Raw genomic sequence first — 22,480 nt, 5'->3', positions numbered from 1 at the left:
TGACAACAAAAGCATGTTTATTAGTGGATGACTGTTGGGGCCGCCTTCATATATTCCAGTTCTTACATCATTGACAACAAAAGCATGTTTATTAGTGGATGAATGTTGGGGCCGCATTCATATATTCCAGTTCTTACATCATTGACAACAAAAGCATGTTTATTAGTGGATGACTGTTGGGGCCGCCTTCATATATTCCAGTTCTTACATCATTGACAACAAAAGCATGTTTATTAGTGGATGACTGTTGGGGCCGCATTCATATATTCCAGTTCTTACATCATTGACAACAAAAGCATGTTTATTAGTGGATGACTGTTGGGGCCGCATTCATATATTCCAGTTTTTACATCATTGACAACAAAAGCATGTTTATTAGTTGATGACTGTTGGGGCCGCATTCATATATTCCAGTTCTTACATCATTGACAACAAAAGCATGTTTATTAGTGGATGACTGTTGGGGCCGCCTTCATATATTCCAGTTCTTACATCATTGACAACGAAAGCATGTTTATTAGTTGATGACTGTTGGGGCCGCATTCATATATTCCAGTTCTTACATCATTGACAACAAAAGCATGTTTATTAGTGGATGAATGTTGGGGCCGCCTTCATATATTCCAGTTCTTACATCATTGACAACAAAAGCATGTTTATTAGTGGATGAATGTTGGGGCCGCCTTCATATATTCCAGTTCTTACATCATTGACAACAAAAGCATGTTTATTAGTGGATGAATGTTGGGGCCGCCTTCATATATTCCAGTTTTTACATCATTGACAACAAAAGCATGTTTATTAGTGGATGACTGTTGGGGCCGCATTCATATATTCCAGTTCTTACATCATTGACAACAAAAGCATGTTTATTAGTGGATGACTGTTGGGGCCGCCTTCATATATTCCAGTTCTTACATCATTGACAACAAAAGCATGTTTATTAGTTGATGACTGTTGGGGCCGCATTCATATATTCCAGTTCTTACATCATTGACAACAAAAGCATGTTTATTAGTGGATGACTGTTGGGGCCGCCTTCATATATTCCAGTTCTTACATCCGGGAATTAGGAGTCACTTTTCACCACTCACTCACTTCCTCCTCTTTTGACTTGGAGCACTCCTTGTTTACTTTCCTCCCAGGACCGTCATACTGTCATTATTAATAATATAAATACACCTCGCCCAACCATACATCATCCTTTGGAGCGTTGCTCATAAAAACAACTTGACCACACCTCATCAGTGACCAAGAACATGAACTTGTGTTGTCATTGGGATGTTTCCTGCGAAGAATGGCACTGTATTTACGGATATTGCCCTCCGTAGATAAATAACGTTTCCACATAACTTGGTATTATTGTGTCCAGATGGGATTCATGGCTTTATGAACAGAGCCTTGTTATACTGTATATATATTTTATTTACTGTTTTTTTAAAAACAAGGAAACAATTACTAGCATCAGTTATACAATAAAATGTAGATTATTGAATTTACACGAATATTACTCTTTTAGTGGGAAAATATTATGAAATATTGGCTATATTTTGTTTGTTTACATTGTAATTCATATTTCCAAGCTTTGGCAGTGACATCACCTAACAAATGTGTCATATTTAAATGAAATAGAAACAAATAGACACATAAAAGGTACAAAATAAAACGGGTATACAAAGTAGTGGTAGCATTTCAGTTAGGGTTTTACGCAAAATTCCGACCGAAATTGCATTTTCTATTTGTTTGGAAGAAATGTAAATATTTTTTTAAAGGTGAAAACTACTAAAATGACCCCGTCACCCTTTGATGTGCCAGGCTGTGGCCCTCAGTTAATATATGTAATATTTTAATGACATATGTTCTGTCATTAATATGTCTGTTTTCAAAATGGCTGCCTTTATTATGCTATACTTTATTATGTTATGCGGCCCTTAGTGAAAAAAGTTTGGACATAAGAAAAATAAATAAATACCAAAAAAATAATGTAAAAAATATAATAATTTAAAAATGTATATTTTTATATGTAAAAAAAATAAATGTAAATGAGTCAATTCGTTCGCGAAAGTCACGTCTGTATTCCATATCTGTTTATTGACCCTTAAAGTTATTATTGTGTATTTTTGTGTGAAAAACTCCAAAAGTCAACATAGTAGTACTACTAAAGCAAAGTCAACATAGTAGTACTACTAAAGCAAAGTCAACATAGTAGTACTACTAAAGCAAAGTCAACATAGTAGTACTACTAAAGCAAAGTGACTATTTGGGAATGGCACCATTACTGAAGGCAGTCGGCCAGCAGGAGTCGTAGTTATGACATCATTAATGTTGCGGCTACTAAAGTGGTTATTAGTAGCTTGTTAACAATGAGTCAGAACTTTGAATTTTTATAAGATAATGATCGGACATTACTTTAGTGTACGTTAACTTTGGAGGTGGTGACACCCCGGACCAGCACTAGAACTATCGTATTACCCTTGCCATGTGTGGGTTCATTTACTATGAATTATAGTCTGGAGCGCCACGCACGGAGGGTTTGGTGGGCTGGTCATATGGATATTAAAATCCCCCATTATAATTATATTGTCTGCGTGTGTCACGAGATCAGCCACAAACCTGTGAAAACTAGCCAGCCACTTGTTAAGCGAGACTAACCTGCCATACCTGTGGTAGGTTCCGGCTGGACATCTACCGCTGCCTGGCCAGCCCCTCCCTCATCATGCTGACGGAGGAGGACCCCATCCTCAGGGCCTTCGAGCTGAGCACGGACCTGAAGGAGCTGAGTCTGGTGGAGGTGGAGTTCAGGTGCTCCTTCCCGCCGCCGCACGCACGCCTCCTCTCCCGCGCCGCTCTCTGACACGCCGCTCTTCACCCGCGCAGGAACGACTACGACGAGCTGGCCAAGCAGTGCAAGATGTTCGCCAAGGACCTGCTGGCTCAGGCGCGCAACTCCAGGGAGCTGGAGGTCATCCTCAACCACACGTCCAGCGAGGACCCCGTGGACAAGAGGGGCCTCCTGGAGGAGCGCATGAACCTCAGCCGCCTCAAACTGGCCATCAAGTACAACCAGAAGGAGGTCAGTGGGGTTCAACTTATACCGTGCTTGACTTACAAGTATGCTAACTTTGCCTGTGTTAGCATGCTAGCATTTTATGCTAGCATCTTAGCTCATTTGTTTCTTTTAAACCGAAACATCCGAGCTTTGATGCCAAATTTATTGGGGTGTTACCATTTAGTGGTCAGTTGCACGGAATATGTACTTCACTGTGCAATCTACTAATAAAAGTTTCGATCAATTGAAACTCCTTCTACCTTAGCATGCTAATATTAGCATGCTAACTCTTTGCCAATGTTATATGTATAAACCTATGACCTCGGAAAAGCTACTTCTAAAAAGGCATCAGCTGTTAAAAGCCATCATTTTTAGGTTTATACATGTAACATTGGCAAAGAGTTAGCATGCTAATATTAGCCCGCTAATATACTTTGTGTCCCCGCAGTTTGTGTCTCAGTCCAACTGCCAGCAGTTCCTCAACACGGTGTGGTTCGGCGAGACGGCCAGCTACCGGCGCAAGCACACGTGTCTGAAGATCTCCACGGTGCTGAGCGTGGCCGCGCTGTGGCCGCTGCTCTCCGCGTGCTACCTGCTGGCGCCGCGCTCCCGCGTGGGCCAGGTCATCCACACGCCCTTCGTCAAGTTCATCCTCCACAGCGCCTCCTACTTCACCTTCCTGCTGCTGCTCAACCTCTACTCGCTGGTCTACAACGAGGGCAAGAAGAACACCATGGGCCCCGCGCTGGAGATGATCGATTACCTGCTCATCCTCTGGATCATAGGTGGGTGGGTGTGGGTGTGTTAGCATGTATTTAGATAAGATAGCATATATTGTTAGCATGTATTTAGATAAGATAGCATATATTGTTAGCATGTATTTAGATAAGATAGCATATATTGTTAGCATGTATTTAGATAAGATAGCATATATTGTTAGCATGTATTTAGATACAAGAAAGGGTGAGTGTGCAGAAGGGGCGGGGCTAACAGGTGAGTGTGCAGAAGGGGAGGGGCTAACTGGAGTGGTTGCAATAGAGGAGAGAAGAAGGTGAATAAAGGGTCTCTCCTGCAGGAATGGTGTGGTCGGATGTCAAGCGTCTTTGGTACGGAGGTCTGGAGGACTTTTTGGACGAGTCCAGGAACCAGCTCAGCTTTGTCATGAATTCCCTTTACCTGGCGACCTTTGCCCTCAAGATTGTGGCCCACAGCAAGGTACTCCCACACCTTCTCCGCAGAGGTTTTTCAACGTTTTCATCAATAAATACATTAGGGAAAAAAATGAAAAAAATAGTGATTAAAATGTTTTTAATGCATTAAATGCATTAAAAATACTAAATAAACAACATTAAGTCGTTTTTTAAAATAGACAAAAAAACTTTTTTTTTTTTTTACAATCTTTTGTAAAAACAAAAAAATAACAGAAAACATTTCTTTATTTAAAAAAAAAAAATTTTATAAAACAAGTAATGAATGAAAAATACTCAAAGAAAATAATTAAGTATTTTTTTTTAAGAAAAAAGCAGCGTTTTGAAATTATTTTATAGAATAACTAATTTAGAAATCAATGGGAAAAAAATCCGAAGAAAAAGTAGTGTTTTTAAAAATGATTTTATAAAACTAATAATGAATGAAAAATACTAAATAAACAACATTAAGTCGTTTTTTAAAATAGACAAAAAAACATTTTTTTTTTACAATCTGTTATAAAAACAAAAAATAAAAAAAATAACAGAAAACATTTCTATATTTTTAAAAAATTATTTTATAAAACAAGTAATGAATGAAAAATACTCAAAGAAAATAATTACGTTTTTTTTAAAAAGAAAAAAGCAGCGTTTTTAAATTATTTTATAGAAAAACTAATTTAGAAATCAGTAGAAAAAAAATCCGAAGAAAAAGTAGTGTTTTTAAAAATTATTTTATAAAACTAATAATGAATGAAAAATACTAAATAAACAACATTAAGTCGTTTTTTAAAATAGACAAAAAAACATTTTTTTTTACAATCCTTTATAAAAACAAAAAATAAAAAAAATAACAGAAAACATTTCTATATATTTTTTTAAATTATTTTATAAAACAAGTAATGAATGAAAAATACTCAAAGAAAATAATTAAGTATTTTTTTTTAAGAAAAAAGCGTTTTTAAAATTATTTTATAGAAAAACTAATTTAGAAATCAAATGAAAAAAAAATCCGAAGAAAAAGTAGTGTTTTTAAAAATTATTTTATAAAACTAATAATGAATGAAAAATACTAAATAAACAACATTAAGTCGTTTTTTAAAATACACAAAAAAAACATTTTTTTTTTTTTTACAATCTTTTATAAAAACAAAAAATAAAAAAAATAACAGAAAACATTTCTATATTTAAAAAAAAATTATTTTATAAAACAAGTAATGAATGAAAAATACTCAAAGGAAATAATTAAGTATTTTTTTAAAAGAAAAAAGCAGCGTTTTTAAATTATTTTATAGAAAAACTATTTTAGAAATCAATGGAAAAAAAATCCGAAGAAAAAGTAGTGTTTTTAAAAATTATTTTATAAAACTAATAATGAATGAAAAATACTAAATAAACAACATTAAGTCGTTTTTTAAAATAGACAAAAAAACATTTTTAATTTTTTTTACAATCTTTTATAAAAACAAAAAATAAAAAAAATAACAGAAAACATTTTTATATTTAAAAAAAATAAATTTTATGAAACAAGTAATGAATGAAAAATACTCAAAGAAAATAATTAAGTATTTTTTTTAAAGAAAAAAGCAGCGTTTTTAAATTATTTTATAGAAAAACTAATTTAGAAATCAATGAAAAAAAAATCCGAAGAAAAAGTAGTGTTTTTAAAAATTATTTTATAAAACTAATAATGAATTAAAAATATTAAATAAAGAAAAATGTTTTTAAAATTATTTTATAGACAAAATAATAAGAAATGAATGAAAAATCGTAATTAAGAAAAATTAAAGAACACTATAGTGTTTTTAAAAAAATATTTTATAGAAAAAATAATAAATGAAAAATACTGAATGAAGAAAAAAATATATACATTTTTTAAAAGAAAAAAAGCAGTGTTTTTAACAAATGTTGTGTTTGCAGTTCACAACATGCTTTTATATTTTTTAAAATATAAAAGCAGTGAATTTTAAATTCCATCCATCCCATCTTCTACAGCTTGTCCCTCTCAGGGTCACGGGGCTTGCTGGAGCCTATCCCAGCTGGACAAGTCGCCACCTCACCGCAGGGCCATGTATTTTCAATTATTTTGTCAAAATAATGAATGAAAAATACTAAATAAACAACATTAAGTCGTTTTTTAAAATAGACAAAAAAACATTTTTTTTTTTTTTTTACAATCTTTTATAAAAACAAAAAAAATAAAAAAAATAACAAAACATTTCTATATTTTTTTAAAATTATTTTATAAAACAAGTAATGAATGAAAAATACTCAAAGAAAATAATTAAGTATTTTTTTTTAAAGAAAAAAGCAGCGTTTTTAAATTATTTTATAGAAAAACTAATTTAGAAATCAATGGAAAAAAAATACGAAGAAAAAGTAGTTTTTAAAAATTATTTTATAAAACTAATAATGAATGAAAAATACTAAATAAACAACATTAAGTCGTTTTTTAAAATAGACAAAAAAACATTTATTTTTTTTTACAATCTTTTATAAAAACAAAAAATTAAAAAAATAACAGAAAACATTTCTATATTTTTTAAAAATTATTTATAAAACAAGTAATGAATGAAAAATACTCAAAGAAAATAATTAAGTATTTTTTTAAAAGAAAAAAGCAGCGTTTTTAAATTATTTTATAGAAAAACTAATTTAGAAATCAATGGGAAAAAAATCCGAAGAAAAAGTAGTGTTTTTAAAAATTATTTTATAAAACTAATAATGAATGAAAAATACTAAATAAACAACATTAAGTCGTTTTTTAAAATAGACAAAAAAAACATTTTTTTTTTTTTTACAATCTTTTATAAAAACAAAAAAATTAAAAAAATAACAGAAAACATTTCTATATTTTTTTTAAAATTATTTTATAAAACAAGTAATGAATGAAAAATACTCAAAGAAAATAATTAAGTATTTTTTTTAAAGAAAAAAGCAGCGTTTTTAAATTATTTTATAGAAAAACTAATTTAGAAATCAGTGGAAAAAAAATCAGAAGAAAAAGTAGTGTTTTTAAAAAATATTTTATAAAACTAAGAATGAATTAAAAATATTAAATAAAGAAAAATGTTTTTAAAATTATTTTATAGATAAAATAATAAGAAATGAATGAAAAAACGTAATTAAGAAAAATTAAAGAACACTTCAGTGTTTTTAAAAAAATATTTTATAAAAAATAATAAATGAAAAATACTGAATAAAGAAAAAAATATATACATTTTTTAAAAGAAAAAAAGCAGTGTTTTTAAATTATTTTATAGAAAAACTAATTTAGAAATCAGTGAAAAAAAAATCCGAAGAAAAAGTAGTGTTTTTAAAAATTATTTTATAAAACTAATAATGAATACAAAATATTAAATAAAGAAAAATGTTTTTAAACTTATTTTATAGATAAAATAATAAGAAATGAATGAAAAAACGTAATTAAGAAAAATTAAAGAACACTATAGTGTTTTTAAAAAAATATTTTATAAAAAAAATAAATGAAAAATACTGAATAAAGAAAAAAATATATACATTTTTTAAAAGAAAAAAAGCAGTGTTTTTAAATTATTTTATAGAAAAACTAATTTAGAAATCAGTGAAAAAAAAATCCGAAGAAAAAGTAGTGTTTTTAAAAATTATTTTATAAAACTAATAATGAATTAAAAATATTAAATAAAGAAAAATGTTTTTAAAATTATTTCATAGACAAAATAATAAGAAATGAATGAAAAAACGTAATTAAGAAAAATTAAAGAACACTATAGTGTTTTAAAAAAAATATTTTATAAAAAAAATAATAAATGAAAAATACTGAATAAAGAAAAAAATATATACATTTTTTAAAAGAAAAAAAGCAGTGTTTTTAACAAATGTTGTGTTTGCAGTTCAAGGATGTGGAGGACACGGAGAGGAAGAACTGGGATGCCTTCCATCCCATCCTGGTGGCTGAAGGACTGTTTGCCTTCGCCAACGTCCTCAGCTATTTGCGTCTGTTCTTCATGTACACCACCAGCTCCATCCTGGGCCCGCTGCAGGTAGGAGAGCAGACAGAACACTTTTCCTTGTACTGCACCGCCCACAGACAGCATCGTCACTGGTGAAACATCACATTGCCTCTGCTTCGTCTCTTTTAAAACGTCCCTCATTACTTTAAAAAAGACAAAGTGAGGCCCTGCGGCACATTCGAAGAATACTTTTTAAACAACATTAAAAAAGGTGTAATAAAAGAGCAAATAGGTGAAATGTAACAAGAAAAAGTTGCAATGTTCACTAATGATACAAAGCTGCCATGCAGACAGTTTTTTCTTTAGAACTGTCATTGCTCAAAAATAATAATGAATCAAAATCAATGTTGTTATGAATGATTGACATATTTAAGGCTCCAATTACTTCACATCAAATATTACACTTAAAATTATTATTGGGGGAAAATATTGCATATTTTGTGTTTTTGCTATAAAAAACAATGTTTTTGTTTGACAAAAAAAGGGCATAAAACAAAGAAAGAAAAAGACGAACAAATTATAAATAGATGGATACATCGGAAGTGAATCTAGATACTTAAGCATTGAAAGTAAAAAAAAAACCAGGTAATGTTTGACTTACTTTTATTACTTTTATAGAATTTTAGAGAGATTTGTTTTAAACTGTCATTGCTCAAAAAATAATAATTAATCAATGTCAATAAAATAATAAATAATAATAATAATAAAACATGAAAAATATAAAACAAATATTTAAAAAAATACTGTATATCGACAGATCTTGAGTTGATCTAGAGATTTAAGTAGAACAAAAATGAACGACTTTTTTTTTAACACTTTTATGACCCTTTTGGGTCCCTAAGTTTTTTGAGGGATTTTTTTTTAAAACTGTCATTGCTCAAAAAATAATAATTAATCAAAATCAATGTCAATAAAATAATAAATAATAATAATAAAACATAAGAAATATAAATCAAATATTTAAAAAAATACTGTATATCGACAGATCTTGAGTTGATCTAGAGATTTAAGTAAAACAAAAATGAACAACTTTTTCTTTAACACTTTTGTGACCCTTTTGGGTCCCTAAGTTTTTTGAGGGATTTTTTAAAAAAAACTGTCATTGCTCAAAAAACAATAATGAATCAAAATCAATGTTGTTATGAATGATTGACATATTTAAGGCTCCAATGACTTCACATCAAATATTACACTTTGAAACATATTTTGTGTTGTAGTTATAAAAAGAGGGTTTTGACAAAAAGGGAATAAAACATAAAAAAAAAAAAACTTTATATTGACAAATAAAGCTGAAGTTGATCTTGAGATTTTAGTGTTGGTTATTTAAAATAATAATAATAGATGTATTGTATTGGTTTTGAAAAGAAAATATCAAGATGGCCCCCGCGTGTTTTTATTTTTCAGTGTGTGGCCCTCAGTGGACAAAGACCTGCCTTAGGTCCCTCGAGCAGGTATTTTGTTGGCAGGTATTTAGTTAGCAGGTATTTAGTCAGCAGGTATTTTGTTGGCAGGTATTTAGTTAGCAGGTATTTAGTCAGCAGGTATTTTATTGGCAGGTATTTAGTTAGCAGGTATTTAGTTAGCAGGTATTTTATTGGCAGGTATTTAGTTAGCAGGTATTTTGTTAGCAGGTATTTAGTTAGCAGGTATTTAGTTAGCAGGTATTTTGTTAGCAGGTATTTAGTTGGCAGGTATTTAGTTAGCAGGTATTTAGTTAGCAGGTATTTAGTTGGCAGGTATTTAGTTGGCAGGTATTTAGTTAGCAGGTATTTAGTAAGCAGGTATTTAGTTAGCAGGTATTTAGTTAGCAGGTATTTTGTTAGCAAGTATTTAGTTAGCAGGTATTTTGTTAGCAGGTATTTAGTTAGCAGGTATTTTGTTAGCAGGTATTTAGTTGGCAGGTATTTAGTTAGCAGGTATTTAGTTGGAAGGTATTTAGTTAGCAGGTATTTAGTTAGCAGGTATTTAGTTAGCAGTTATTTAGTAAGCAGGTATTTAGTTAGCAGGTATTTAGTTGGCAGGTATTTAGTTAGCAGGTATTTTGTTAGCAGGTATTTATTTTGTTGGCAGGTATTTAGTAAGCAAGTATGTAGTTAGCAGGTATTTAGTTAGCAGGTATTTAGTTAGCAGGTATTTAGTTGGCAGGTATTTAGTTAGCAGGTATTTAGTTAGCAGGTATTTAGTTGGCAGGTATTTAGTTAGCAGGTATTTAGTAAGCAGGTATTTAGTTAGCAGGTATTTAGTTGGCAGGTATTTAGTTAGCAGGTATTTAGTTAGCAGGTATTTAGTTAGCAGGTATTTAGTTGGCAGGTATTTAGTTAGCAGGTATTTATTTTGTTGGCAGGTATTTAGTTAGCAGGTATGTAGTTAGCAGGTATTTAGTTGGCAGGTATTTAGTTAGCAGGTATTTTTTTAGCAGGTATTTAGTTAGCAGGTATTTTGTTAGCAGGTATTTAGTTGGCAGGTATTTAGTTAGCAGGTATTTTGTTAGCAGGTATTTATTTTGTTGGCAGGTATTTAGTAAGCAAGTATGTAGTTAGCAGGTATTTAGTTAGCAGGTATTTAGTTAGCAGGTATTTAGTTAGCAGGTATTTTGTTAGCAGGTATTTATTTTTTTGGCAGGTATTTAGTTAGCAGGTATGTAGTTAGCAGGTATTTAGTTGGCAGGTATTTAGTTAGCAGGTATTTTTTTAGCAGGTATTTAGTTGGCAGGTATTTAGTTAGCAGGTATTTAGTTAGCTGGTATTTAGTTAGCAGGTATGTAGTTAGCAGGTGTTTAGTTAGCAGGTATTTAGTTAGCAGGTATTTTGTTAGCAGGTATTTAGTTGGCAGGTATTTAGTTAGCAGGTATTTAGTTGGAAGGTATTTAGTTAGCAGGTATTTAGTTAGCAGGTATTTAGTTAGCAGTTATTTAGTAAGCAGGTATTTAGTTGGCAGGTATTTAGTTAGCAGGTATTTAGTAAGCAGGTATTTAGTAAGCAGGTATTTAGTAAGCAGGTATTTAGTTGGCAGGTATTTAGTTGGCAGGTATTTAGTTGGCAGGTATTTAGTTAGCAGGTATTTAGTTGGCAGGTATTTAGTTAGCAGGTATTTAGTAAGCAGGTATTTAGTTAGCAGGTATTTAGTTGGCAGGTATTTAGTTAGCAGGTATTTAGTTAGCAGGTATTTAGTTGGCAGGTATTTAGTTAGCAGGTATTTATTTTGTTGGCAGGTATTTAGTTAGCAGGTATGTAGTTAGCAGGTATTTAGTTGGCAGGTATTTAGTTAGCAGGTATTTTTTTTAGCAGGTATTTAGTTGGCAGGTATTTAGTTAGCAGGTATTTTGTTAGCAGGTATTTAGTTGGCAGGTATTTAGTTAGCAGGTATTTTGTTAGCAGGTATTTATTTTGTTGGCAGGTATTTAGTAAGCAAGTATGTAGTTAGCAGGTATTTAGTTAGCAGGTATTTAGTTAGCAGGTATTTAGTTAGCAGGTATTTTGTTAGCAGGTATTTATTTTTTTGGCAGGTATTTAGTTAGCAGGTATGTAGTTAGCAGGTATTTAGTTGGCAGGTATTTAGTTAGCAGGTATTTTTTTAGCAGGTATTTAGTTGGCAGGTATTTAGTTAGCAGGTATTTAGTTGGCAGGTATTTAGTTGGCAGGTATTTAGTTAGCAGGTGTTTAGTTAGCAGGTATTTAGTTGGCAGGTATTTAGTTAGCAGGTATTTTGTTACAGGTATTTAGTTAGCAGGTATTTAGTTGGCAGGTATTTAGTTAGCAGGTATTTAGTTAGCAGGTATTTAGTTAGCAGGTATTTAGTTGGCAGGTATTTAGTTAGCAGGTATTTTTTTAGCAGGTATTTAGTTGGCAGGTATTTAGTTAGCAGGTATTTTGTTAGCAGGTATTTAGTTGGCAGGTATTTAGTTAGCAGGTATTTAGTTAGCAGGTATTTAGTTGGCAGGTATTTAGTTAGCAGGTATTTAGTTAGCAGGTATTTAGTAAGCAGGTATTTAGTTGGCAGGTATTTAGTTAGCAGGTATTTAGTAAGCAGGTATTTAGTAAGCAGGTATTTAGTTGGCAGGTATTTAGTTAGCAGGTATTTAGTTGGCAGGTATTTAGTTGGCAGGTATTTAGTTGGCAGGTATTTAGTTAGCAGGTATTTAGTAAGCAAGTATTTAGTTAGCAGGTATTTAGTTGGCAGGTATTTAGTTGGCAGGTATTTAGTTAGCAGGTATTTAGTTAGCAAGTATTTAGTTGGCAGGTATTTAGTTAGCAGGTATTTTGTTAGCAGGTATTTATTTTGTTGGCAGGTATTTAGTTAGCAGGTATGTAGTTAGCAGGTATTTAGTTGGCAGGTATTTAGTTGGCAGGTATTTAGTTAGCAGGTATTTTTTTAGCAGGTATTTAGTTGGCAGGTATTTAGTTAGCAGGTATTTTGTTAGCAGGTATTTAGTTGGCAGGTATTTAGTTAGCAGGTATTTTGTTAGCAGGTATTTATTTTGTTGGCAGGTATTTAGTAAGCAGGTATTTAGTTAGCAGGTATTTAGTTAGCAGGTATTTAGTTAGCAGGTATTTTGTTAGCAGGTATTTATTTTTTTGGCAGGTATTTAGTTAGCAGGTATGTAGTTAGCAGGTATTTAGTTGGCAGGTATTTAGTTAGCAGGTATTTTTTTAGCAGGTATTTAGTTGGCAGGTATTTAGTTAGCAGGTATTTAGTTGGCAGGTATTTAGTTAGCAGGTATTTAGTTAGCAGGTATTTAGTTAGCAGGTGTTTAGTTAGCAGGTATTTAGTTGGCAGGTATTTAGTTAGCAGGTATTTAGTTAGCAGGTATTTAGTTAGCAGGTATTTAGTTGGCAGGTATTTAGTTAGCAGGTATTTAGTTAGCAGGTATTTAGTTGGCAGGTATTTAGTTAGCAGGTATTTTTTTAGCAGGTATTTAGTTGGCAGGTATTTAGTTAGCAGGTATTTTGTTAGCAGGTATTTAGTTGGCAGGTATTTAGTTAGCAGGTATTTTGTTAGCAGGTATTTATTTTGTTGGCAGGTATTTAGTAAGCAAGTATGTAGTTAGCAGGTATTTAGTTAGCAGGTATTTAGTTAGCAGGTATTTATTTTTTTGGCAGGTATTTAGTTAGCTGGTATGTAGTTAGCAGGTATTTAGTTGGCAGGTATTTAGTTAGCAGGTATTTTTTTAGCAGGTATTTAGTTGGCAGGTATTTAGTTAGCAGGTATTTAGTTGGCAGGTATTTAGTTAGCAGGTATTTAGTTAGCAGGTGTTTAGTTAGCAGGTATTTAGTTGGCAGGTATTTAGTTAGCAGGTATTTTGTTAGCAGGTATTTAGTTAGCAGGTATTTAGTTGGCAGGTATTTAGTTAGCAGGTATTTAGTTAGCAGGTATTTAGTCAGCAGGTATTTTGTTGGCAGGTATTTAGTTAGCAGGTATTTTGTTGGCAGGTATTTAGTCAGCAGGTATTTTGTTGGCAGGTATTTAGTTAGCAGGTATTTAGTTAGCAGGTATTTTGTTGGCAGGTATTTAGTTAGCAGGTATTTAGTTAGCAGGTATTTTGTTGGCAGGTATTTAGTTAGCAGGTATTTAGTTAGCAGGTATTTTGTTGGCAGGTATTTAGTTAGCAGGTATTTAGTTAGCAGGTATTTAGTTAGCAGGTATTTAGTTGGCAGGTATTTTGTTGGCAGGTATTTAGTTAGCAGGTATTTAGTTAGCAGGTATTTTGTTGGCAGGTATTTAGTTAGCAGGTATTTAGTTAGCAGGTATTTAGTTAGCAGGTATTTAGTTAGCAGGTATTTAGTAAGCAGGTATTTAGTTGGCAGGTATTTAGTTAGCAGGTATTTAGTTGGCAGGTATTTAGTTAGCAGGTATTTAGTTAGCAGGTAGCATTCTGGCCACAGGGGTGAGTAATGAGTGTGAGTCAGTGACACTTTGTCTTGACTAGCTGGCTCTCAGTGAGCGTGCCTGCTGCGTGCGCACACTAAAATGTCCCCCGTGCAACGTGTTGCAGGGCTTGAGTCTGCTCACATGTGAGGCGTGTGCTGTGGAACATCTTTGTGGTCTTCTTGGCAGCAGACACGTCTTCTGACCGTCTCGGAGCAAACACATCAGCGTCCACTAATATTTGCTCTAAAAATACTCTTATTTTGACACTCCCAGGGAACATTTCCTCCTCTTACAGAGCACACAGGAACACTGTTTAGGCCCGCAACACAATCCTTAGCATTCTAATATTAGCATGCTAGATTTTTTTTGCTAACTTTGCAGGTATATACCTTAGCATCAAATGTTTTTGTTACTTGACGAATGATACCTGTTAGCATGCTAACAATAGTACGCTATTTTATTTTGCTAATTTTGTAGGTGTACACCTCAGTCATATTTTGGTACTTGCTGCATGCTATTGATAGCATGCTAGCATTAGAAAATTTTGTTTTGCAGATACACGTAAGTTGACGAATGATACCTGTTAGCATGCTAACAGTAGTATGCTATTTTTTGGGGGCTAATTTTGTAGGTATACACCTCAGTCATAGTTTGGTTCTTGATGAATGCTATCATTAGCATGCTAGCATTTTAAACAAATTTTGCAGATATACACCTAAGCGTCATATATTTTGTTACTCGACGAATGATATCTGTTAGCATGCTAACAATAGTACGCTATTTTATTTTGCTAATTTTGTAGGTGTACACCTCAGTCACATATTGGTACTTGATGAATGCTAAAGTTAGCATGCTGGCATTTTTTATGAATTTTACAGCTATACACCTGAGCGTCAAATATTTTGTCACTTAACGAATGATACCCATTAGCATGCTAACGTTATTATGCTAGCTTTTTTTTGCACATTTTGTAGGTATACACCTCAGGCGGCATATTGGTTCTCGATGCATGCTAAAATTATCATGCTAGCATTTTCAATTAATTTTGCAGGTATAGACCTCAGTGTCAAATTTTTGTTACTTGACAAACGATACATGTTAGCATGCTAATGTTAGTATGCTATGTTTTTTTTTTTGTTAATTATGTTGGGGTTTTTTTTTAGCTAATTTTGTAGGTATACACCTTAGTCATATTTTGGTACTTGCTGCATGCTATTGTTAGCATGCTAGCATTTGAAACACATTTTGCAGATACACACCTAAGCGTCATATATTTTGTTACTTGATGAATGATACCCGTTAGCGTGCTAACCTTAGTATGCTAGCTTTTTCTTTTAGCTAATTTTGTAGGCGTACACCTCAGTCACATTTTGGTACTTGATGAATGCTAAAGTCAGCATGCTAGCATTTTTAATGAATTTTACAGATATATACCTGAGCATCAAATATTTTGTCACTTAACGAATGATACCCGTTAGCATGCTAACGTTATTATGTTAGCTTTTTTTTTTTCAAATTTTGTAAGTACACACCTCAGGCATATTTGGATTCTTGATGCATGCTAACATTATCATGCTAGCATTTTCAATTCATTTTTGTTACTTGACAAACGATACATGTTAGCATGCTAATGTTAGTATGCTATGTTTTTTTTGTTTTGTTAATTATGTTGGGGGTTTTTTAGCTAATTTTGTAGGTATACACCTCAGTCATATTTTGGTACTTGCTGCATGCTATTGTTAGCATGCTAGCATTTGAAACACATTTTGCAGATACACACCTAAGCGTCATATATTTTGTTACTTGATGAATGATACCCGTTAGCGTGCTAACCTTAGTATGCTAGCTTTTTCTTTTAGCTAATTTTGTAGGTGTACACCTCAGTCACATTTTGGTACTTGATGAATGCTAAAGTCAGCATGCTAGCATTTTTTTATGAATTTTACAGATATATACCTGAGCGTCAAATATTTTGTCACTTAACGAATGATACCCGTTAGCATGCTAACGTTATTATGTTAGCTTTTTTTGCACATTTTGTAGGTATACACCTCAGGCGGCATATTGGTTCTTGATGCATGCTAAAATTATCATGCTAGCATTTTCAATTAATTTTGCAGGTATAGACCTCAGTGTCAAATTTTTGTTACTTGACAAACGATACATGTTAGCATGCTAATGTTAGTATGCTATGTTTTTTTTTTTTTTTGTTAATTATGTTGGGTTTTTTTTTAGCTAATTTTGTAGGTATACACCTTAGTCATATTTTGGTACTTGCTGCATGCTATTGTTAGCATGCTAGCATTTGAAACACATTTTGCAGATATACACCTAAGCATCATATATTTTGTTACTTGATGAATGACACCCGTTAGCGTGCTAACCTTAGTATGCTAGCTTTTTCTTTTAGCTAATTTTGTAGGCGTACACCTCAGTCACATTTTGGTACTTGATGAATGCTAAAGTCAGCATGCTAGCATTTTTTTATGAATTTTACAGATATATACCTGAGCGTCAAATATTTTGTCACTTAACGAATGATACCCGTTAGCATGCTAACGTTATTATGTTAGCTTTTTTTTGCAAATTTTGTAAGTATACACCTCAGGCATATTTGGATTCTTGATGCATGCTAACATTATCATGCTAGCATTTTCAATTAATTGTTGTTACTTGACAAACGATACATTTTAGCATGCTAATGTTAGTATGCTATGTTTTTTTGTTTGTTAATTATGTTGTTTTTTTTTTAGCTAATTTTGTAGGTATACACCTCAGTCATATTTTGGTACTTGATGCATGCTAACATTAGCATGCTAGCATTTAAAATAATTTTTTGGTCAATTTTTTTACCAGATCTCCATGGGTCAGATGCTGCAGGAGTTTGGGAAGTTCCTGGGCCTCTTCCTGCTGGTCCTCTTCTCCTTCACCATCGGACTGACTCAGCTCTACGGAAAGGACCAGAAAGATCCGGACAAGAACCCGCCCAGCGACTGCCAGGGCATCTTCTGCCAGCAGCAGAGCAACGATGCCTTCCACAGGTAGGTGTGTGGGCCTGCAACACCTTGTGGGGCGCTCACCAGGATGCTCTCCTCACAGCTTCATGGGCACCTGCTACGCCCTCTTCTGGTACATCTTCTCTCTGGCGCACGTGGCGCTCTTCGTCACGCGCATCAGCTACACGGAAGAACTGCGCTCCTTCGTGGGCGCCATGATCATCGGGACCTACAACATCGTGGTGGTGATCGTGCTCACCAAGCTGCTGGTGGCCATGTTGCACAAGAGCTTCAGACAGATCGCAGTAAGTTCAAGTCCCTTATTTGACATTTTCACCTGCATCTGCCTTTTTTCTTCTTTTTTTTTTACAGAGAATATATATATATATATATATACACCTGTGATACCAGTATTTAGTATTTAATTAAACATATATTTATAATATTTTATATTGTAAATTTTATTTTCTAAATTATATATTTTTATCATATAAATACAAATATTTAAATATCTGCTTGATTTATGATTTTTTTAAAAACTTGTCTATGAAATTCTACACTGAAAAAAATCACCATTTTATGGTAAAAAAAACAAAAATAAAACTGGCTGCTGTTTTTTTTAATTAAAGAAAATAGTTTTTGTACTCACAAATCTTTTTTCTTTTTTTAAAGAAAACTTTGTTTTTACTTACAAATCTTTTTTTAATTAAAACATTTTTTTTCATACGCAATTGTTTTTTTCAAAGAATATATATATATATATATATATACACCTGTGATACCAGTATTTAGTATTTAATAAAACATATATTTATAATATTTTATATTGTAAATTTTATTTTCTAAATTATATATTTTTATCATATAAATAAAAATACTTAAATATCTGCTTGATTTATGATTTTTTAAAAAACTTGTCTATGAAATTCTACACTGAAAAAAATCACCATTTTATGGTAAAAAAAACAAAAATAAAACTGGCCGCTAGTTTTTGTACTCACAAATCTTTTTTTTTTTTTAAAGAAAACTTTGTTTTTACTTACAAATCTTTTTTTAATTAAAACATTTTTTTTCATACGCAATTGTTTTTTTCAAAGAACTTTTTTTTTTTACTTGCAAATCTTTTTTTTTTATTAAAGAAAATTGTTTTTTTACTTGAAGAAAAAAAAATGTAATTAAAGAAAACATTTTTTTTTACTTGCGAATCATTTTTTTTTTCAAAGAAAATTGTGTTTTTACTTGCAAATCTTTTTTTAATTAAACCTTTTTTTTTCATACTCACAAATCGTTTTTTCCAAAGAAAATAGTTTCTTTTTACTTGCAAATCTTTTTTTAATTAAAGAAAATTGTTTTGTTTACTTGCAAATCTTCTTTTACTTGCAGCAAAGTTTTTTTGATTAAAGAAAATTGTTTTTGTACTCCAATTTTTTTTTATTGAAGAAAATAGATTTTTATACTTGCAAATCTTTTTTTTTACCTGCAGCAAATCTTTTTTTTTACTTGCGAATCTCTTTTTAATTGAATAATTATTTTTTTTTAACTTGCAGAAAAGTTTTTCTAATTGAAGAAATTTTTTTGTATACTTACAATTTTGTTACATTTAAGAATTTTTTGTACTTGTAATTATTTTTTTTACCTGCAGAAAAGAATTTACTTGCGAATCTCTTTTTAATTGAAGAAACTTGTTTTTTACTTGCGAATCTTTTTTTTATTAAAGAAAAATTTAGTTTTTACTTTCAGAAAATGTTTTTTAATTAAATAAAATTGTTTTTATACTCACAAATAATTTTTTTTCAAAGAAAATTGTGTTTTTACTTGTAAATCTTTAATAAAAAAAAATGTTTTCATACTCACAAATCGTTTTTTTCGAAGAAAGTTGTTTCTCTTTACTTGCAAATCTTTTTTTTAATTAAAGAAAATTGTTTTGTTTACTTGCAAATCTTTTACTTGCAGAAAAGTTTTTTTAATTAAAGAAAATTGTTTTTGTACTACAATTTTTTTTTATTAAAGAAAATTGAATTTTATACTTGCAAATCATTTTGTTTACTTGCAGAAAAGTGCTTTTAATTGAAGGAACTTGCTTTTATACTTACACATTTTTTTAATTTGAATAGTTATTTATACCTGCAAATCTTTTTTTTACCTGCAGCAAATCTTTTTTTTTACTTGCGAATCTCTTTTTAATTGAATAATTTTTTTTTTAACTTGCAGAAAAGTTTTTCTAATTGAAGACATTTTTTTGTATACTTACAATTTTGTTACATTTAAGAATTTTTTGTACTTGTAATTTTTTTTTTTTACCTGCAGAAAAGAATTTACTTGCGAATCTCTTTTTAATTGAAGAAACTTGTTTTTTACTTGCGAATCTTTTTTTTATTAAAGAAAAATTTAGTTTTTACTTTCAGAAAATGTTTTTTAATTAAATAAAATTGTTTTTATACTCACAAATAATTTTTTTTCAAAGAAAATTGTGTTTTTACTTGCAAATCTTTAATAAAAAAAATTTTTTCATACTCACAAATCGTTTTTTTTTAAGAAAGTTGTTTCTCTTTACTTGCAAATCTTTTTTTTAAATAAAGAAAATTGTTTTGTTTACTTGCAGAAAAGTTTTTTTAATTAAAGAAAATTGTTTTTGTACTACAATTTTTTTTTATTGAAGAAAATTGAATTTTATACTTGCAAATCATTTTGTTTACTTGCAGAAAAGTGCTTTTAATTGAAGAAACTTACTTTTATACTTACACATTTTTTAAATTTGAATAGTTATTTATACCTGCAAATCTTTTTTTTTTCTTGCAGCAAATGTTTTCTTTTTTACTTGCGAATCTTTTATTAATTGAAGAAACTTGTTTTTTTTTTTACTTGCAAATAATATTTTTACTTGCAGAAATTTTTTTTTTTTACTAAAGAAAATAGTTTTTTTACTTGCAAATAGTTTTTTTTTACCTGCAGAAAAGTGTTTTTAATTAAATAAACTTGTTTTTATACTTGCAAATGTTTTTTATTTGAAAATTTTTTAATACATACAAATCATACTTTTTTTTTCTCGAATTTTTTTTTTTTTTTTACTTGCGAATCTTTTTTTAATTGAAGAAATGTCTTTTTTTATTACTCGCAAATATTTTTTATTTGCAGGAAACGTTTTTTAATTAAAGAAAATTGTTTTTATACTTAAACATTTTTTTAATTGAAGAAAATATTTTTTTATACTTGCAAATCTTTTTTTTTTACCTGCAGAAAATAGTTTTTTTTAATTGAATAAACTTTTTTTTACTTGCAGAAAAGTTTTTTTAATTGAAGAAAATTGTCTTTATACTTACAATTTCTTAATTTGAATAATTTTTTGTAATTGTAATTATTTTATTTTACCTGCAGCAAATAATTTCTTTATTTGCGAATCTCTTTTTAATTGATGAAACTTGTTTTTTATTTGCAAATCTTTTTTTACTTGCAGAAAAGTTTTTCTATAATTAAAGAAAATTGTTTTTATACTTACAAATCATAATCATTTTTTTTACATGCAGCACATAGTTTTTTTGCTTCCGGAAAAGTGCTTTTATTTGAAGAAACAATTTTTTTTTTTACTTGCAAATTAAATTTGTTTAATTGCAGAAAAAAAATAGCTAAAGAAAATTGTTTTTATCCAACATTTTTTTTTTTAATTGAAGAAAATAGTTTTTTACTTGCAAATATTATTTTTTTACTTGCAGAAACGTTTTTTTAATTAAAGAAAATTGTTTTTATACTTACATACTTATACTTTTTAACTGAAGTAAATCTTTTTTTGTATCTGCAAATCTTTTTTTTTACTTGCAAATAAGTTTTTAATTGAAGAAACGTGTTTTTATACCTACAAATCCTTGGTGTAAGTCAAAACATTTTTGTGTGTGTGGAGTTTTGTCAGTGATTTCTTGTCCAGGGGCCGTACTTATCAAGCTTCTTAGAATTACTCCTAAGAAGTCTGCTAAGAGTTGACTTAAGAGTAAATAAATTCTTGGCTGAAAGCTGCACTTAAAAGTTAGTTATCAAGCGTCTTACTCACACTTTCAGCGAAGTGTAGGACTGAATCTTAAGTGTCACACTCAGAGCTGAATTACGACATTACTATGTGCCGTAAACGCAATTTTAGGTGACGTCATTTCTGTGTCCATAGAAATGACCAATCACGGAAGGGAATCCGTTGTCTAAAAATAAAGAAATATCTTGGAAATATTTAAGTGGACAATGGGAGTGTATATTTTGACAATAAAGTACAAAATAATACAAAACAAACTATCACGCTACCGCTCCCTCTCTTCTCTCGCCCACACACTCACTGACGTCACTCACCTCACGGCCACACACATACGCTACTCTCATAACATTTTCTTTCCAATTCATTAATTAGGCAACTCATTTGAAACTGGTGTGGGTGGCTCTATATATACTAGCCCACTGCAGACACATGCAGAAATCAACAAGGAATCGAAAAGTATTAAATCTGTGACAAAAATAATATCCGCTCTGTCTAAACGATACCGTTTGATCAGCTGCTCGTCATCAAAAAAAACCAAAACATTGTTCCGCTCCCTAAATGTTCGCGCACGTCTCTCTCGCCTCAGTGCCATCCCCTGCTGGCAACTCCTAACCACTTAGGACACCTCTGAAGGTCTCTTAAATATCGTGGAGAGTAGGAGTGATTCTTAGACTTAAGAACGTTGATTAAAAGCTTTTATTCTTAAGTTTGAGAGTAGGACTAAGTTTCGCAAATTCTCAGGACTTAAGTGTAAAATGGCACTCTGAGAAGCTTGATAAGTACGGCCCCTGATGTTTACTGACGTGTAATAATCATGTTTATATCACTTTTACTGCTAATGAATATCGGGTATCGGCCTCCTTGACTACTACTAATGGGTATCGGCCTCCTTGACTACCGGTACTAGTAATGGGTATCAACCTCCTTGACTACTAGTAATGGGTATCGGCCTCCTTGACTACTAGTAATGGGTATCGGCCTCCTTGACTACTAGTAATGGGTATCGGCCTCCTTGACTACTACTAATGGGTATCGGCCTCCTTGACTACCGGTACTAGTAACTGGTATCAACCTCCTTGACTACTAGTAATGGGTATCGGCCTCCTTGACTACTAGTAATGGGTATCGGCCTCCTTGACTACTACTAATGGGTATCGGCCTCCTTGACCACCGGTACTAGTAATGGGTATCAACCTCCTTGACTACTAGTAATGGGTATTGGCCTCCTTGACTACTAGTAATGGGTATCGGCCTCCTTGACTACTACTAATGGGTATCGGCCTCCTTGACTACCGGTACTAGTAATGGGTATCAACCTCCTTGACTACTAGTAATGGGTATCGGCCTCCTTGACTACTACTAATGGGTATCGG

The 22,480-nt window shown here is 31.2% G+C and overlaps 1 protein-coding gene across 2 annotated transcripts in view; it reads left to right on the top strand.

Annotated features, from left to right (window-relative positions):
- The window catches only part of LOC133630274 (short transient receptor potential channel 1), a 36,714-nt gene that overhangs the window by 10,280 nt on the left and 3,954 nt on the right, over positions 1-22,480 (top strand). For both annotated transcript variants that reach the window (XM_062021760.1, XM_062021761.1), the window contains exons 5-11: positions 2,671-2,802; positions 2,878-3,073; positions 3,498-3,834; positions 4,125-4,264; positions 8,109-8,258; positions 16,953-17,137; positions 17,196-17,397. In XM_062021760.1, coding sequence (XP_061877744.1) covers positions 2,671-2,802; positions 2,878-3,073; positions 3,498-3,834; positions 4,125-4,264; positions 8,109-8,258; positions 16,953-17,137; positions 17,196-17,397 — 1,342 coding nt within the window. The remainder of the gene's footprint in view (positions 1-2,670; positions 2,803-2,877; positions 3,074-3,497; positions 3,835-4,124; positions 4,265-8,108; positions 8,259-16,952; positions 17,138-17,195; positions 17,398-22,480) is intronic.

The sequence above is a fragment of the Entelurus aequoreus genome, linkage group LG15, assembly GCF_033978785.1.
Source record: "Entelurus aequoreus isolate RoL-2023_Sb linkage group LG15, RoL_Eaeq_v1.1, whole genome shotgun sequence".
Classification (NCBI taxonomy): Eukaryota; Metazoa; Chordata; class Actinopteri; order Syngnathiformes; family Syngnathidae; genus Entelurus; species Entelurus aequoreus.
The sequence above is the reverse complement of the archived record's forward strand: the minus strand, read 5'-3'. Positions and strand labels throughout refer to the sequence as shown.